This window comes from Colletotrichum chrysophilum, assembly GCF_026319265.1.
Source record: "Colletotrichum chrysophilum strain AFK26 chromosome Unknown scaffold_74, whole genome shotgun sequence".
Classification (NCBI taxonomy): Eukaryota; Fungi; Ascomycota; class Sordariomycetes; order Glomerellales; family Glomerellaceae; genus Colletotrichum; species Colletotrichum chrysophilum.
This window is the reverse complement of record NW_026517361.1, coordinates 15,366-34,707: the sequence shown is the minus strand read 5'-3', so window position 1 is coordinate 34,707 and position 19,342 is coordinate 15,366. Positions and strand designations below refer to the sequence as shown.

At 54.6% G+C, this 19,342-nt stretch overlaps 3 protein-coding genes across 3 annotated transcripts; all 3 read left to right on the top strand.

Moving 5' to 3' along the window:
* Window positions 1-420: 420 nt before the first annotated feature.
* COL26b_008437 (uncharacterized protein) lies at window positions 421-1,320 on the top strand (the record flags this gene model as incomplete). Its single annotated transcript, XM_053181195.1, has 1 exon — window positions 421-1,320. One exon carries the CDS (start codon window positions 421-423, stop codon window positions 1,318-1,320), a length of 900 nt encoding a protein of 299 aa, XP_053034815.1.
* A 5,854-nt stretch (window positions 1,321-7,174) lies between these two features.
* Window positions 7,175-9,256, top strand: COL26b_008436 (uncharacterized protein; the record flags this gene model as incomplete). Its single annotated transcript, XM_053181194.1, has 3 exons — window positions 7,175-7,354; window positions 7,402-8,979; window positions 9,032-9,256. 3 exons carry the CDS (start codon window positions 7,175-7,177, stop codon window positions 9,254-9,256), a joined length of 1,983 nt encoding a protein of 660 aa, XP_053034814.1.
* A 5,235-nt stretch (window positions 9,257-14,491) lies between these two features.
* Window positions 14,492-16,124, top strand: COL26b_008435 (uncharacterized protein; the record flags this gene model as incomplete). The annotated part of the gene is given in 6 exon segments (XM_053181193.1): window positions 14,492-14,766; window positions 14,827-15,064; window positions 15,118-15,213; window positions 15,264-15,412; window positions 15,462-16,053; window positions 16,065-16,124. 6 exon segments carry the CDS (start codon window positions 14,492-14,494, stop codon window positions 16,122-16,124), a joined length of 1,410 nt encoding a protein of 469 aa, XP_053034813.1.
* Window positions 16,125-19,342: the final 3,218 nt, after the last annotated feature.

Here is a 19,342-nt window from a genome sequence, read left to right as displayed (position 1 = left end):
ATACCCTCTTTGCATCGCGAACTGCCTTATATTCTCTAGCCATGCATGCGCTACTGTCTCTCGTCCTCTCGGGGGCCGCCATGGCCGCCACTCTCAACAATCCGCTGCGAAAGCGCGCCGAGTGCGGGCCCGGAATTGGGTCCTGCGCTCCGGGTGAATGTTGTAGTGAGGCCGGCTGGTGTGGAACGACGGAAGAATATTGCGGCGGCTCGCAATGCCAGCTCGAATACAGCGACTCTTGCGATACCTTGTAAGTCCATTGGAACGTCGGACGGCGCTCGCCATGCGCCGCACATTGCTAACACGTCCCTGGCAGCTTCCCGCCTCCCGGCGCCAGCACGGAGAGCATCTCCCGTACCCTTGTGGGATCCGTGCCTTATGGTGTGTTCATCTGCTTATGCATCGTGGAACGGATCTAACATGCATGATCTCTTAGGCTCAATCATCACCACTTGCGCCAACCCAGGGTCCTTGGCATTGACCTTTGATGATGGCCCTTACATCTACACATCCCAACTCCTTGATCTTCTCGAGGCCCAGAACGTCACCGCCACCTTCTTCGTCGCAGGCAACAACATCGGCAAGAAGCGCATAGACGACGCCACTACACCATGGCCCGCCATCTTGCGTCGGATGTATGGCCTCGGCCACCAGATTGCTAGCCATACCTGGACCCACCGCAACTTGAACGAGGTCAACAGCACTATCCAGAGGACGGAAATCATCTACAATGAGATGGCGTTCCGAAACCTCTTCGGCTGGATTCCAACCTATATGCGCCCCCCATTCCTTGAGTGCAACGCTGGCTCGGGCTGTCAAACTTTGATGAGAACTCTAGGGTATCATATCATCAATGTCAACGTGGATACCAAGGACTACGAGAACGATTCTCCGACCTTGATCCAGGTTAGCAAGGACCGCTTCTCCAATGGGGTCTCGACAAACGCGGCCGCTAATAGCTATATCGAGCTGTCCCATGATGTCCACTATCAAACTGTGGTCAACCTGACCCAGTTTATGATTGACACTGCAAAGGAGCGTGGCTACCGTCTGGTGACCGTGGGCGAGTGCCTCAATGATCCCAGGGAGAACTGGTACCGCACAGCTGGTGGCGCACTTAGCACCGGAAGCACAGCCTCGACCACGGCGTCTCGCGCCACTGCGTCCTCTACCCTGATCGTGTCTTCTCGAGCGTCAACATCCTCCGCTCCTGCGGCTACGGGCAATGTTTCGCCGGACCAAACCTGCGGTGGCACCACTGGTTACACATGCTTGAACTCTGCGTTCGGAAACTGCTGCTCTTATTATGGATTCTGGTAAGACCCCCGGGAACATTTGACGCAATGAAGGATACAGCTGACGATACTGCCCCATTACACAGCGGCTCCAGCCTGTCATACTGCGGAACCGGCTGCCAATCGGGCTTCGGATCCTGCTCACCTCCATCTTCCGGCGTGAGCGACACGACCAACGGTCTCTGCGGCAGCGATTTCAATGCCACGTGCAAGAACAACGGTGATAAGACCTGCTGCTCGCAATATGGCTTCTGGTAAGTCATTCTCCCATATCACCTCTTCCCCAGCTTTCCTGTTCCACGGGCATGGTTCATCCGATGGCGATCATATGGAAAAACTTGATATACTGACGAGAATGTAACCAGTGGTAACACTGACACGCACTGCGGAACTGGCTGCCAGTCGCTTTTCGGGACCTGCAATTGATCGGGCCAGACTTGTGGTGCAGCACGTATTGCGGCCTGCACTGAACCTTGAGGCTGGCCGCCATACTCGCACAGCATGGTCGATCCTCGGGCACCCTCGTCGGCTTCCAGGGTTTCTACTCAAGCCATTTCATTTGCAATCTGTCAATCAGGAATGACAACGAACATGAGGGGCAACGTCAAAAACCTTGATTAATTATGTTTTGTTTTTGTTTTCGGGCAGGCGGGCGAAGAAACCGTTAGCATCTCAACGTGCGTCTGCCTATTGACAGCCAAGTCGGCGTCGGACGCATTGCGACCTGTCTAACCTTTCCCACCTACCTTTATGATCTCTACGGCCGAGACGATGGATAAAGACGCAGCTGCAACGCAAGTGCATCGCGGCAAAAGCGTTGGAAATAGTTTAATGTTAACACCTAATCGTGAGCGATTATGTCTCAACCTATTTTGCGACATTTCAACGGCCGGTCTCGTGCTCCTAATGCTTGTCTATGTCTTTGTTTCGCCGCCGCCCGCAGCTGACCAGGCCCCGTGCCAGGTCGGCCCCCTCCGAATTGTCTTGGGTCGCAAGGCAGGCTACAACGTTTTTTCTTCGTGGCTACCTTCCAGATACGAGGAGGCCCGAGATGTCTTGTGCGTAGCATCGGAGAAACGCAATTCTCGTGATCATTTTGGTGATGCTTCAAGAGGGACCACGCTCATATCGCAGTGGCACCATCGCGGCAGGACATGCCCCGAAAACCGGTGTTTACAATTTGCCTCGGTCAGCAAAAAGTTTTCTGGAATTTCGGCGATGCGCTACGACGTATGACGAGCTTTCGTGGTGCCGAGACTCTAGCGATCTGCGATGGTTGGGATGAGGGGGTCTGGCAGCCCTCGTGCGGCACTCGTCTCGGCCTGCCAAGGCACGGCAAAGGTTTCTGTCTCCCAAGACTTTACCCGAGCTTACAGCTTACGTGGGCATTGGATGGCATACGCAGTCAGCAATGAAGCGAAGAACGCCAAAAAAGCTTCACCCACACGCACGGCGGCGAGGTTATTACTCGAATGGGAGATACGGCGAGAGGGAAATGGATCTGTGCGGCAGAAACAGCTGTGCAGTGGGCTTAGACAAGGCGGTCGAAGTTGTTACCAAGCTGCCTCTGTCGACAAGGGCCTCGTTCGTAAGCCCAAGGATCCTGAATCGTGACGCATTTCTCTCACATCGACTTGTGGAATTCGATCATGTACCCTTGAGGGGCAGCTGAACTGCTGAATAAACTCCGCCAGGCCGTGCTCTTCTGTGGTGCTAGCGCCCAGCTAAGTGGGTTGGCCAGCAGCGAGCTAGTGCCGTCGAGCTAACAGAGCTCATCTTATTTTTGGGATCATGTTAGCAGCACAACTTGCGCGGTAGAACATCTGTCATTCGATCTTTTGGATGGTCCGGAATTTGGGATGCGATGCACACGCAAGTTCGGGACTAAACCAACCCCGTGCTGGGTTGACATGCGACGAGATGACACTGCGAAGGTGCGCCTCGATGGTCGACATGGGGGCGAAAAAGACGTGTCGCACCGTAGCATTTCGTGGGGGAAATTCGATAGTGTGCCGACCAGCAGACTGCAGCGGCGAATACTATGCTTAGATTAGGCAGTAGTACACCATATGATGAGGCAAACAAACAGGATGGACAACGTGGTTAATGGCCAAGGATGAAGGTGCGAGGTACGTTGCATACACGAAAGCCTCTTCTGTGCCATTCACAGTCCTGTGTCTCCGGACGAAGTGTGCGGTCTTCTTCCCTAGCGCGGAACGTCCCTCCCATCTTACCTCAACGTCAAGCTCAGTGCGAGAAATTGTCGAATGGCACCACTGGCTGGTCGCTGAGGACCCCGGTCCCCGAGGTGCCAAGCGTGCGTAACCTTGGAAAAGAAGGTCCCGGCTACTGCAGGAACTGGGATGCCGCGTGCCTAGCGCCGCGCCAACTCTCATCGGGGGTCGAAGTGGGGCCGCTTCTGCCGCCGCCGCTAGCACTGGAAGTCGGGCGTCTTGGACCCACCCCTCCGAGTCCAATTCCCCGCGACCTGTAACCCCGGCCAATCACTATCGGGGTAAACGGATATATACATAGTTGCAAACTTGCATCGGGGCATTTTATGACGGTTAAGCAAGAGAAAGCAAGGGGAGGGGCGTGTGCATCTCCCTTCCCGTCCCCTCCACCTCTCCCTCCGGGTTCTCCTCTCCTCTCCTCCTCGTTCCACCGTCGCCACCCTCTCACACACCGCAACCCACTCCCCCTCCTTCAGCCTTCTGGCCCCTTGCTACTATGAGGTTGTCGATGTGTTTCTCACCATCAATCCTCATCGCAACGACCATGCAAGCCTCTTCCGCATCTCTCTCTTCCGCCCCGCTTTCCATCTCTCACCCTCCCACGGGGGCTAGAGTCCGCCTCATCCATCATCCAGTCGCACAATCCATCCAGGCTGAAAAGCTGGGTCCTGGGGATTGACGCCTGTGATGCGACTCCATATTCTCCCCTCACCCATGTCCAAAGGACCTTACTACAACGCCCACCGATGGTGTGATGAACCTGGAGCGTTAACGCCACAGCCTTTTCTTCTTACGCGCCTAGCAAGGAGAGACTGATACGGGCCACAACGACCGCAACCGCACGTCCTCAACGCACCTACCGCTGGAACCTCTTGGCTTACCAGCAAACCGCCATCTGTGTCAGAGGGGGCAACAAAAGCTTCCATTTTCGAAGCAATGCCCTCCCCTTACCCCGACTGCTACTACTCAGGGGCTGCAATCAACCGCAGAAGAAAGCGTTTCCAACCGGTGATTTCCCAAACGAGAAGCGACGGCACGGAAAAGGATATGGTTGAAAAGAAGGGTCCTCTTGGCAATTTGGATATCATTCATCGATGCAATGGTTTTCCCGGGGCCTGGCTGCTATCCCTCAACAACACCAGGCAAACGTTGGCAAGCCAGATCTTGCGGTGGAAGGGATGATTCAGCGGTCTGAACTCGAGTACCAAGTAGGAGGAGGCTCGAGGCAAGCGTTGAGAGCGAGCCCACACAACCAATTGTGTCGTTCATCCTGTCTCATCCAGTCATCCGAAGTACTTGTCGGCCGTCGAGAACCACGAGTGCAGTGTTGGCAGCATTGGCTTGATCCCACAGACATTAGGCCGCGCCGCTATACATGCCGCAACCATGTACGAGACGCACGATGTCGTTCGCCCGGAGTTTTCGGTCAGCGTCCGCGTACAGAGACAGCTAGAGCGAAGACGCGCATCTACCTAAAGCACACAGAGGAAATGCACAATTGTGTGTGCCTGAGTGAAGGCGTTGACGGACCTGCCTTGCCCTGGCCTGCTGAAGCCTGTCTGTCCTCTCATCGACAGCCCAGATTCTAAGCTTACTTGCGTGCGGAGGCCATCCACTTGCATGGGCAGGGACCGTACCACGTCTTTTGGTGCCCACTCTTGCAGCCTACGAACCCACGAACACGGGCTTGGCAGGCCGGGGTTTGATCTGATTTGATCCGATTCACAGCTCACTGCTGCAGCAACCATCAGCGATTCGACCGTCCAGTCGCCGCCCCAAAGACTTACTTTGCCCCGCCGATGCAGTATTGTCTTGTTCTCGGAAAGAGGTTGGTTGTCTTTGCCTCTAGAGGGAGCAGCCTAGTCACCAAGCTCAACCCAACCGAACCCAGCCAACGCTTTCTCGCAGCCTATCCATCTGCGGCTGTTTTGTTTCCTTCGCCCCCGTCGTTCTCGAAGCGAAGATCACCCGCGAACACGGGGGCCAAGGACCCCAAATGGCCTTTGTGGCATGTGTGGTAGCCCCCAGGGACCCAATCCGCGCGCTCACGCCCAAAATATCTCTCGTAGCTGCACGAAGGCTGCACTTCACAACTTCAGCAAGCAGCGGTGTCCTGAAGTTGAAACTGACGTGTATATTGGACAGGGGTGTCAGCGGAGAGCTTCACCGCGCTAAGTTCCTAGGGCCGGATCATCACCAGTCGACCACCCACCCCCGGTCGAAACGGACGCCGTTCCCTTGTCTTGCTTAGCGAGCGGCTCCCGTCTTGAACGTCGTACCGGCCGTGCATCTCTTGCTGCGCCATCTGCGCGCCTCTTCTTCTTTGGTGTGTATGCCTGTGCGGTATGATGTTTCTTTTTATTCCGAATTTGCTGCTTGCCTGGGGTTCTCTCCTGCTTCTATACTGCGCCATACCAAATGTCGACGTTTGACGACGCCACATGTCCCCTCGGATCACGCCGATCCTTATTCTGGACGTCTTGTGAGCGAATTGGTCCTTTTCCAATATCGCACACAATGCAGAGTGACGGGCTTTGTACCGCCCGTATACAGGCTGCCGCCTGATGGCGATCATGGCGTTTCTCGGATTCAAGCGAATCTAGCGGACAACATCAGCGGCGGCAACAGCTCAGCTCAGGGAGTCACGGAGGAGACTTTACTACTATTGAGCCAAGGAGACTCGGCGTAGGACCCAGGGGGGTCCTGAAGTGAACCATCAAACCATCCACCTGCAGCCGCCGTTGTGCGTGCTGCTGCTGCTGCTGTTGAAGCCTTTTCTTTTTGGACATGGATATGGGATGGCATGGTTGTCTCATCTCCACCACCCACCCAACCACACGTTTGGCGGGAAATGTCGTTGGATGGCTTGATCCCCTTGTAAACTGCCCAATGGCGTTTGGCTGTTTCCGTAACCCCGTGGCTGGACCAAGTGGACATGATCGAACCTGCTTGCTGCTTGTCGATTTCTTGCTTGCCATTGCCTCAGCTGACGCTAGATTTGGCATCGTTGTCGCCATGCCCGAATCTGTTCATCGTTCGGCCCAGCCCAGCAACTTGCTGCACTCGGATCAATAGTCCGTATTGCGAGACATGACCGCACATCGTCGAGGAAGCAGCTCAATGTCAGGTCAAGCAAGTTGCTGGCTCCGAGAGAGACCCTGCGCGGTCCATGCCCACCCCCGGACCGCGAATTAGCTGGATGCTACCACACACTCTACCTGAGCCTGAGTAGAGCGTTGATTCCGAGAAACCAGACAGCTGGTCGGGTCAACCGCCTCGTGAGGCTAACCCAAGTTGAGGAAGTCCAGGTCCGCCGTGCTGATGCTACCCTCTTTTACCCCATGCTGGCCCTCTTTTATTTTTTCCCATCTCCTGCCATCCCATCCGTAGGCATATAGATTCCCCCTCCACTTCTCACCCTTCACTCTCTTCCTCTCTTCGGCAGGAAGTTTGTCTGTTGCCTCCGGCAGTCACCACATTCGTTTTGTTGTTGGCCCCAGCCAGGATCTTGATTAGATCCCTGACTCCCCCAGTCGTCTGTCGTTCCTCGTTCTATACTTGATAGTCAACCGCTATCGTCGTTCTCGAGGCCTTCGTTTGGATCACCACGTCTCTTCAACTCCATCCGTAAACCCAGTCAACATCATGACGCGGGCAGCTCCCTCTCCTCCTCTTCCCCCGCCGGCTCCGCCTGCCATGGCAGAGGCAAGCCGGCCTCCCCTGGCTCCCTCTGCCCACTCTGGATCATCAACACCGGCTCGCAGCCACCGTAGTCTGTCCATTCCGAGGCCGTTCAACCCCTCAAGAATCCAGTCTCAGGGCTCTGTAAGTCGCAATGGCTTCACCTTGTATGAGCAAAGCTGACTGTTTAGTCCGTCGTGGGCTTCACCACTGATGATCTTCCCTTCGGCCAACGTACACCCGGCTCCAATGGCCATCGCTCATGGCAGTCTCGCGGCGGCGAGTCTGCGGCATCCTTCGTATCATCCGTCCAGCAAGAGGAGGCCAAGCTCAGATGGGACTCAGATGCAGAGCTCAAGGTGGTTTCGAAGTCTCTGCTGAGATTCCAGAAGTGGTGCCTTCTTATCGGTCTGCTCTGCATCAATGCCGCGCTCATTTACATCTCGTTCACCTATCATGTCGCCCACTACTTCTTCATCGTTTTGCTCAGCTCCAACACGGTCCTCCAATTCATCATGATCGTCTTCATTGTCGGCCACCTCCTCTTCAAGACCATCTTCTGGTGCTTCCGCCGCAAAGAAAAGGTCCCGGAGACCCCGGAACGCATGGTCATGCTTCTGCCATGCTACAACGAAACGTACGAAGAGCTCACTCGCTCGCTCGACTCCCTGGTAGCGCAGAAGAACATTGACGAGCACCCGCGCATGATTTTCATCGTTGTCGACGGCAACGTCAAGGGCCCTGGTATGGAGAAGACCACCCAAGAGTACCTCCTGCAGGACATCCTCGAGCCCGGCCCAACGCGCTTCTTTGAGAACGGATACCGCGCTCGCGATGGTCTCTTCATGCCCACCAAGATTCAGACCGGTTACTACAAGGGACTGCCCTACCTTTTTGTTGGTAAGCGGTACAACCAGGGCAAGCGCGACAGCTTGTGCTTTGCCCGTTCGTTCCTGTACCATTTCCACAAGCGCTCCGTCAACGTCATGACCATGTTCAACAACGACCTCTTCGAGCATGTCGGCAACGCCTTCGTCGTCCAGGGCCTGGAAAACATTGAGTACCTCGTGGGAATGGATGCTGATACCGTATTTGATGAATACTGCATCTGGGAGATGTTGAGGGAGATCCGCAAGAACCCCAAACTTGTCGGTGTCTGTGGCCACGTCTGTGTTGACTATGACGGCAAGAACTGGGGCCTCTGGTCGCTGTACCAGTCCGTCGAGTACTCCCAAACTCAAGGTCTCCGCCGCATGTTCCAGTCGCGCATCACCGGCAAGGTCAACTGTCTTCCTGGATGCTGTCAGCTTATCAAGATTGACGAGGCTACCTTTGGTGATGAGGTCCTTCGCCAGCGCTTCGGATACTGCCCTAAGCCCAACGACCTCATGACCCAGCACATCATGGGCAACTACTCGGAAGACTCCATCCACGCCAGTATCATCTTCTCCCTGTTCCCCCAGCGCCAGACCGCCCAGGCTCTTCGCGCCAAGGCCTTCACCATTGTGCCTCAGAACTGGAATGTCTTCCTGTCTCAGCGCAAGCGTTGGGCCCTGGGATCCATCTCCAACGAGTTCGTCATGATCTTCCGCCCTGGTATCATCCCCATCGAGCGTCTCCAGTCGATCATCGCCGTCTGCACCTGGTTCATCACCCCATTCATCATGGCCGCCGTCATCGCCCTGATCATCATCCTCATCCGCCGTGGTGACGAGCTCGTCCGTGATCCAGTATTCATGGCGCTTTTCTCTCTGCTGCTCCTTCGATACGTAAGTTCCCTCGCCCACTCTTCGATGTGATTCATGGCTGACAATGTCGCAGATCTACTCCTTCTGCATCGGGTTCTGGCTGCCAAGAAACATGCTCGAGCGCATGCAGTATTTCGTCGGGTACTTCTTCCACCTTTGCACCTCACCCTTTCTCAACATGATCATCCTCGGCTACTCCCTCGTCTACTCGGACGACTTCAAGTGGGGCAAGACTCGCGAGGTCATCAAGGGCGACGACGAAAAGACGGACGCCGAGGGCGGTCGCGGCACCCATTAAATGCGCATTACGTCTCGATAATCAGCGACAGATGCGGCGGCATCATGAGCTGGCTTCAGCTGACCATGCCGCCGCCCGGTGGAGCCTGGGGCCCGGGTCGCTGCCGAATCACGGCCTTCCCCAATCCCATCCATCCCATCGGGACAAGCCTCTGCCGCCTCGTCACTTCTCGCTCATTTCTTTTTACTTGTCGAAATCATTCATGTGGCGTTTTTGCGACTGTTTAGTAGGGCTGAAAATGGGAACATTAGACTCGTCAACGCGACGACTGGGAGGGTGAGACATGGCTTGCGATTGGAGGATCCGGGCGAGCCGCACGACCAAGGGAGAGGAAAAAAGTTGATATCAGATATATCCAGGTAATGGCAGTACACGGGCTACCTGTGGAAGGAGAAACACATTTCATCACCATCGACCACCGACAGCATCATCACATACGGCTTGGAGAGCTCGTACATAGCGGAGGACTCTTGTACAGACGGACGGAAACGAAGGGCGATGGCGGGGCTGCGCTCTGGCAGGGCCCTGTGTCTTCTTCGATTCCTTCCTGCTTTTGATTCTGTCTTCATATTTCCGACTTGTCTTGTCGGATCTTCATTCTTATTTTCGATCATTTGTTTTCTTTCATTCTTAATGTAATGTTTAGGTCTGGTGGCTCCATGAATGACTTATGAGGCATAGATACCTTTCTCAAGTATCACGTACGAAATCCAAAATCATACAGACGGTTGACCCATTTTCATGCTTTCAATTGCCTTGCTGTGCATGTCTGTTATTGTGAGATGATTTATTTGCACCGTTGTCACGACGGCGGGGAATGCGGTGGTTGGTCTCCGCGAAGACAGCGCTGCGACACATGTGTGGCACGCCTTGAATCTCCGCCATGCCGATAGCTCTATCCTGTCACAACCTTCCATCCCGCTGCTATCGCGAACAACAAGAAACGGCAAAATTGTTTCCAGGGACAAATTTGGAGATTCCTTTCCAAGGTACGTCGCACTCGAACTAATAGCTGGACCCAGACTAACTTGTTTAGCCGGTGGCACCATCAGCCCAAATGAAGCTATTACGCGTCCCGTCAACGTCTTTTTTGAGCGTGCTTTTGCAACCCGACCCTGCGGTCCCAGCTAAAGTAGTTCGTCGCATCGCATCTAGCACGGAGCTAAGAAAAGGAAGCTATGCCTCCGTGCCCTCGTCGAAACCTTGCCGTCGTGGACCCGTCAACCGTAGTTGTACGTCCGTGATGTGGGAGGAGACAGATCCCGTCAAGCCCTACCGTTTTTCGCAAGATCAGCGCCATCTGAACTAACTAGCTCCCGCCCCGAAGGCTGAAAATCGACACAACTTAGTGCGGCGAAGGCGTGATGGGCCCCCGAAAAGATCATCGTCAACACAGACTCATTTCCACGCCCAGCTTGGCAGGTCTGCCGGCGCTAGAATCAGGTACCCGACTGATGGTCGTCCGCCGGCGTCTTTTCGCATCGTACACCATCCACCGTGTGGTGAGGCTCAGGTGAGTTGGAATGAGCGAGAACATCTCACTCTCTCACATTAGAACCCACGTGGTTGTGTCAGCGACGGTGAGTCGCGGCAAAGACCAAGCGTTTCATCACAGATCTGGGTCGAGAACTTCAACGGTGGGTGTCTTGGCTAATCGCACATTTCAAAGCCCACATGTGTAGGGATGGAATTGGGCTCCAGCGGAGCGCGTCTCAACCTTGAACAGCTTTGAGTGAGGTCCACCTGGGGAAGTGATCCGGACAAGGCCCCATCACTCCCGCTCTCCGCCTGCAACTCATCCTCGACCGGAATGTCGATCTCTCCATGTCACGGAAAAAACACCCACAAAAGCTCCGTCAGGGAGTGGAGGAAAAGACGCGGGAAGAGCACAGAGCAGCTCACGCACTACGCGCTTAGGCACCCGTCCAGTGGCATTCTTTTGGATGTCTTCATCCTCGCCATTCTGGCGCGATGTCTCGACTGCCTTCATTTGCAAGTCCACTCATCCGCAGGAAGTGCTAAATTGGTTTATTCCCGGATATATTCGCTCAAGTCTGACAAGCCTCCAGGCAATTGGCCCAAGACCGCGCTCCGCAAGAAAAAGAAGTCTTCATCGTTTTTACCCCTCATCTCATCGTATTCCAGCCACCAATCTACTCAGCGACCGGTACGATGTCTCACACATGACAGGGCTTGTCATTGTCTTGGGGGAAAAAAAAAGACTTCTGGTATCACAACACACACGACATGGGATATGAATAACCGCTATGAGACAAAAGGGCTAGGCCACATGCCTCCGCAGCTGCCAGCGCGCAATATTATGCACTCAGACCCCTCATACTGCCAGCCATCGTCATATCATACCATCTCAGCTCCTTGGCATCAGCCTCGACGTCGAACAAAAGGTCGCCGGGCGATGATGCCGGCAACATGAAGTGAAAAGTTTTCTTTCGATTTTCTCACTGTTGCTAACCACATATGCAACCCCGGTCCCTTCATTCTCCCTTTTGTGCGAATGTGCAACCGAATGCGGTGAGCTGCACCCTGCGCGAGCTGCTGCGCCGTGATGCAGCATACGCAGAGGGCGTACTCAACCCAGAGGCAACATGCGCGGGTTGCAGCGAGTTACAGCACAGCGACGGGACTTGTGCGAAGCGAGCCAACCCTATCCCAGGCCGACGAGCGGGTACCGAGCCCGGAGTTAAGGTTCTTGTTTCTTTCTGTAAGAGGCAATTCACGGGGGTAAACTGCCACCTCGTCGAGTTTCGTGATCCGGTGAAGGCGTGATGGAATCGTCCATTTCAGGTGCTGTTACCATTCTGGTAGCAACGACCGCGACGGCAACGTGGGAAAAGGGATTGCGAACCCAGACTGGTCTCAGAGAGCAGCCTCCCTTGCAACGGCTGGCGGTTGGCCAGTGTCTCAAGTCTGGGCAAGCCCGTGTCTGCACGAAACTGGGGCATCTTTTTGGAAGGACGAGCCAGAATGGTGGCCGACGTTGCTGTCAATCGAGCATCGGGGGGTTCCTTTGCCGACATGATGGGAGGCTAACTGAAGGGAGCCAGCCGGCAAAGGGCTCTGCAATCCCACCGTAAGCGTCACATCACAGGAACCACAACCAGGACAAGAGGAACACAAAAACAAGGACTCGGGCTCAGAGACACAGCCGCGCGCGAGCAACTCGTCCACGTTTGTCGCAACAGTCACAATCCAACGTGAAGCTGACTGCCAAGCAAGCGCCAGAAAGCTTCGAGTAAGGCAAGCTTCCCTCGCCAGACACAGTGAGCCGATGGCGAGGAGCCCCTGGGCCGGGTCATCTTTTCGGCAGACATGGCCTGAAAAACAGCAGCAAAAGTGCTGGAAAGATGCGATCTGACGCCTGAAGATGCCATACAGCGGCCCTGGAAACAAACACACACCGAGCGCTGCCAAGCCAATACTTCGGCAGGTCAGGGGCGCTCGTGGGACGTGGCAGGCGCGGAGCGAGTAGCTTGACCTTCGGTAGAGCATGTTAAGGGGGTGAGCTGACCATGGACCCGGGGCGGGAGGCAATAATCGGGGGAATAGCCTCCAAAAGGGGTTCCAGGGTGTTTCCTCGATTGATGCATGCTGTTTATGCACTTTCTCTTATGAGAAAAAGAGCCTGGCTCGGACCCGCCCCACAAATTATCGCCCTGCCCCGCTCTCCGCCCCCGGCTCGCTGCTTCACTGCTGCACAGCACTTTTCAAGTCTCCATCTCACTCACCCATCCATCGTCCCTCTCACCTCGTCTTCCTCCCACGCCTGTTTCCTCACTAATCCAAGTGCAGAAAAACGAGTGCATCTCAGCATCCACAGCCCATCCTGGCCCCATCTCACCTACATGAGAAAAAGCTGGAGACATCACAGCGAGGCCCCTCTTCAATATAGCCCAGGCTGCTGTGCGTCAACAACAGCCGGGCAACAGGACAATATGCAAGCAGCTCCATCAAAGGAATCAAAGGCCATCATACCATTGTTGTTGTCCACAGCATTTACTCGGCTGATCTGCAAGGCACGTTACTATGCTGTACGCGGGCTCGGCATCAGCACCAACGCCCAGCCTTGTCGCCCCAATAACCATCCTCGTTTTCTCATATTGGTCTTTTTTGCTTTTGACGCACTCCTCGATCGATTTGGACGCTCTTCAAGACTCCACAACGGCTGACCTGTCTGCCTTCGGATCCACGTCGGCTTACGTCCAGTCAGCCTGTGCTCGATGAAGGCTCTCTTGGCTTGCCTTGGTACCTCAAACGACGGCTCTCTGTACACCATCTCTTGTGTTAGGCACACAATAAGGTCATGTATGGATTCAATATTGCCTGCGCCGCCTCCAATTACACATCTCACAGGTGGTCAGGCACCAGAGTGCTAAGATTGGTGGCCGTAGTCGGCACATCCACCACTCACTCACAGGACGTTCCTGACATCTTCAAGCCATGTCAGAACTGTCTTCTCAGATGCCCAGTGGCGTCCTGAATCACCGCCAGTTCTGCTCGTGACAGCCACCAGTGACCCGTGACATTCGGGGATTTGCTCAGCTACTTGCGCTAGAACCATCCCCATATCTTATTCACGTTGCAGGCTCCTTGCTTTTCTCTTGTTCGCCCTCGTATTATCAGATGGAGGTGACTAAAATAGTCACTTGCCGGCAGAGGGCCCCGACCAACGGGGAGCCGCCGCCGCCTCGAAGCACCCATGTCTCATTGGAAGTTCGCTCCACGGTACAGGCATCTACCGCCATGCGGGGATGACAAGCAATGTACACACGCATACAGAACGTCGCGTTTCTCCCCGGCAGAGACCTGCTCGCTGTAATTACTCCCCCCTCCGAGCTGGAGCCAAGCACGCTGCGGCCGATCTCTCACGCCGCCTGCGTAGGGTCGCATTTTCAGCCGAGAGACTACCTACATGCCCAAGGTAGCTTGCTCACCCGATCAGATGAACATGCCCTTCCGTTATAAAACACACTTTCCGGCCCCGAGCCGTCTGGTCCGCTTTGCTATTCTTCCGGTCCACGGTGTAATTAGTTGCCAAAAGCAGTGTTTTCGGTAGATTCACCTCCTGCTTTTGTGTACATTGTCCCATTTGGCCTGGCCCTGTTCTTCACTGAATTCTGCCTTGCCATAGTCCATTCGTTCAGCGCTGTCGTGTGTGTCCACGGGGACAAATCATTCGTTACCAACCCAAGGTTGTACTTCCCGCATACTTTCACGATGCATTTCACCACCCTCGCTTTCGCGGCTGGTCTCGGCTTAGCCGCTGCACACGGCGCCGATTCTGGCGACAGGCTTCCCGTGCCCCAGATCATGACTGGGAGACGCGCCATGCAGGACTTTACCGCGGCCCGTCCCCAGATCCAGCGCCGCGCTGCGAAACCTGAACTGGCGCCGGCGGCCTCGGAGCTGGAGGCGCGTCAGTCCGTGGGCCGCTGCGGCCCGGACTACGACAACCAGGTCTGCGACGATGGATACTGCTGTTCCAGCGCAGGGTAAGTCATGTCTCTCTGCCCCAGATATTTTCAAGACTTGGATATTGAAACGTATGGCAGATGGTGCGGTCAAGGGTATCTCTACTGCTCTGCGCCGTCGTGCATGATTGAGTACGGCCCGGCATGCGATGCCAACATCCGCCCAGACGGGCCGGACACGACCAACGTCGCTCGCACTAAGGTTGGCCCGGTGCCTTACGGCGAGGCCATCTATCACTGCGAGCAGTACGGCGACATTGCTTTGAGTTTTGATGACGGCCCTTACATCTACACCGAGGATCTGTTGGACAAGCTGAAGGTACGTCTTTGTCAGGCAGGTAGCGACGAATGAGTGTGGCTGATCCTGTGTAGGCGTACAATGCCAAGGCTACCTTCTACATCACCGGCAACAACCTCGGCAAGGGCAAGATCAACGACCCGACCACCAACTGGCCTGCTCTGATCAGAGTATGTGAATTCGTCCCATAAATCTGGAATCGAAAACTGACTTTTGCCAGCGCATGATCGCCGAGGGCCACCAGGTTGCTAGCCACACTTGGTCTCACCAGAGACTCACCACCATCAGCGCAGAGAAGTTCCGCAACCAGATGATCTACAACGAGATCGCTTTTGCCGACCTGCTGGGTTACTTCCCGACTTACATGAGGTATGCTACAACGTGCTCTCCGCAATGAAGACCTGGCTGACATCTATAGACCCCCTTACTCCGCCTGTGACGCTACTTGCGAAGGCTACTTGGATGACCTCGGCTACCACATCACCTACTTCAACCTGGACACTGAGGGCTACCTCCACGACAGCCCAGAGCTCATCCAGGACTCCAAGGACATCTGGGACGACAACGTCGAAGGCAAGGACCCCACTAACACCAAGTGGCTGCAAATCGAGCACGACCCTGTCTACCAGTCCGTCTACAACCTGACAGACCACATGCTCGAGTCCCTTTTCCGCAACGGCTTCAAGTCCGTCACTGTCGGAGAGTGCCTCGGCGACCCCCAGGAGAACTGGTACCGCTCCGTCGGCGATGCCCCGCCCAGCTCCGGCACGACCACTACCCGCGCCACTGCCACCACCCTCACCACCTCCGTCGCTTCTCCCACAGGAACCCTCACGCCTTCCACAGACGGCCGCTGCGGCCCCAACTTCGGCTTCACGACCTGCGTCAACGAGCCCGGCGCCACGTGCTGTTCCTCCGCCGGCTGGTGCGGCAACACCGCCGACCACTGCGGCGCGTCCTGCCAGCCCCTCTACGGCACCTGTGCCATTTCGGGCGCGTCAACTTCGATTGTACGTGTGAGCTCTGCGCCGCCGTCGTCATCGACGCCTGCGAGCTCATCTACACCCGTCAGCTCGGCTAACGGGCCTTCAGGTACTCCGCCGGTGAGCACCAACGGCCGCTGTGGTTCGACCCAGGGCGGTACGACTTGTATCAAGGAGCCTGGTGCCACGTGCTGTAGTCAGTATGGTTGGTGTGGAAGCACTACCGACCACTGCGGCACAGGGTGCCAGCCTGCCTTTGGCACATGCAACTGAGTAATTTAGTTGCACGACATGATGTGTGCTTGATTGATCTCATGACTTCTTCTTCTTCTATCCCCTCATTTTGATGAGATGTGGACTACTTTTAGTGTGTAATGTCTCAATGGAACACAAGTTCTTGGGTTCCGGCTTATGAAGGAGTTCAGGTATGGTCGGTGGTTGTAAAAAGGGCTTAATTGACTACAGTGATGAAGTAGACTGTGGTATATGAAAGGCATTGTGATACATTCTATAAAGATGACGACGCAGAAAATCGTGTCACTTGACCATTGAAAATACACTGACTTTCACTGTGCATGATGGACGTGATGAACAGATTCTCGCAGCCGCAACATCTCCGAACTCAGCTCACATCGCAAGTCCTTTCCTCCTTCGAATACCTTACGCCGAGTACGGCCTTTTTTCAACACACGGGCCTTGCAGCATTTTGTAAGGAAACCGTGAACACAGGCTGGTCCCGCGACGTGCGAATGATCATTCATGGCTTTCGGCTTCCAATAATTCACGCGGCCGAGGGAGTTGGCCGACTGCTGCTAGCCGATTGCTGCGCCCGGAGTGGGGCCGCACCGGCCGTTCCCGGGTCGGTCTTCTTCAAGGACTTGATATCCGGCCGCCAGCTGTCGTTCCGAGGCTGCTGGATTTCATTTCCTCAAAAGTTTGACTGAGGGTTGATAAGGTATCCGATTGTCTCAGTGAGCAAGAGCGAAAAAGATGCTTATCGCTGCTAGGATGACTGCTGTAGGTCACGGGCTATTAGCGAGTGTTACTAGCGTTGCGGGGAGCGGATCCTTGAGTCAGGCCGACATCGCCGACACAAAACCCAGTCTCAACCACCTCCCTCAGTCGTCCAACGCTGCATCTAGGTAGCCCGTGCCTGTAAGCTTCGGTCAGAACGACTGGCTGCGATGAAACCGGGCTCAAGATTGAGACCTGGCCAGGGTGCTGAGGGACGAGTGACAGTACCTAGCGCATCAGCCCGACCTCCGATTGAAGATATCGATGGCCAGCCCAACTACGATGATGCGGAATTGGAGGCATCTGGATACCATCGAGAGATGCCGAGGCAGTTCTCTACATTTTCTCTGTTGGCTTTGTCCTATGCTGTAATATGTACATGGAATGGTTTCGCCAGGTTAGCATCTCAAATCTCAGGTTCTCCAGACATCCTACAGTAACGTAACTGACTGGTTGTCTTGTGCAGTGCCATCGGTAATGGTATTAAGCAGGGATCGTCTTCTGGCAGCATATTCATGCTCTTTCCTGCGGCTTTATTCATTGGTATTATATCATTGGGGATGGCTGAGTTGACTTCTGCATTCCCCGTCGCCGGCGGGCAATACTACTGGGCCTTTATCCTGTCTCCCCCGAAATGGGGACCATTCATTTCGTACAGGTAAGTCAGTACGTTCTGAAATGCATGAACTATTACTAACTCGCCTGAAAGCACTGCCGTAATAAGTATGCTGGGCATTTGGCTTGGAGGCGCAAGTACATGTAACTCCATCTCTGGCATGGTCCTATCCATCGTGCAGTTTATGAATCCCGACTACATCATCGACCCATGGCACAAGTATCTTGTCTACGTGGCTATCATGGTACTTGGAGCCACTATCAACATTGTTGGAGCCCGAAAACTACCGGCTTTGACTGGCTTCATCTGTACGTCTACAAGATTCCCTTGGAGACGTTGAAGCTCTCGACTAACTGCCGAGGAAAGTCGTATTTTCCATGGCAACCCTAGTAGTAACAACTATTACAATGCTCCTCTGCAGCTACCCCAACTACAACTCAGCCAGGTGGGTATTTACGGACAACACGATATCCAGCGGATGGGAAAGTCACTCTCTCGCATGGGTGCTTTGCTTCGTCAATAATCTCTATGGGTTCCTCGGAACGGATGCCGGTGTCCACATGACAGAGGAAATCCCGAATTCCACTGTTACTGCCCCCAAAGTGATCGTGGGTATTCTCGCAATTCCCTCCACGCGAGAGTGTGCTAACAGGACTCAGATCTACCCAGTAATAATCGGACTGGCAACAGGTAGTGTTTGAGCCCTTCGGCCACGATACTTCTCGCACTAATTGAATGCCAGTTTTTCCGTTTGCATGCACTTGCATGTTCGTCATCAAGGATATTGATGAGATTCTGAATGCACCTAGTGGACTCCCCCTGATCCAGCTGTACTATCAAGCAACAGGGAGTCGAGTCATAACCGTACTTCTCATGGTCGCCTTCGCAATATGCTTCTTTGCTTGCGTGGTCGCAATCATAACGGGGTCGTCCCGAGCACTGTGGTCTGCTGCACGCGACGAATGCTTTCCGCGATCCGATTTGTGGAAGCAGATAAGTCCAAGATTCGGAATGCCTCTCAACGCTGTCATAATACAGGCGGCATTTTCCATCGTAAGAGTCAATCATCTTGCGCCAGAGCGATACCAAAACTAAGGAGTTACTAGGTCTATGGATTGGTGTTCGTTGGGTCAGAGACGGCATTTGAGCTCATGGTGAGCGCTTCTATCATCTTTCTGGTCGGATCCTACGTCATCCCACAGGCCATTCTCCTATTCGTGGATCGTGACGAGCTTCTCCCTGAGCGACCATTCAGCTTGGGACGATTTGGCTACGCTGTCAACTTCATATCGACAATCTGGACCGTGTTGCTGGTAGTTGCCTGCTGTCTTCCCACCGAATATCCAATAACACCTTACAACATGAATTACAACAGGTCGGTGACTATTTCTGCACAGGAAGAAGCAAAGGCAGTCAATAATTCTTGGTGGAGCCTTATAGCTGATGATTTACAGCATTGTGGCATCGGTGTTGTTCTTCTTGACTTGGTTAGGGTGGGTTTTTTCGAGAAAGGGTGTCTTCCGTGGGCCAAGCATCGACAAAGCTACGCTCGCGTCAACGAGACGAAGGCATTTGCGCGCGTCTACAGTAGATGTGCACACCCCGTTGCTTGAGACACAATGACGCCGCAGGCATGTTGATGAAAGCGAACTGGGGAGATAGTGTGTTGCTCATTCCGTTCTTGAT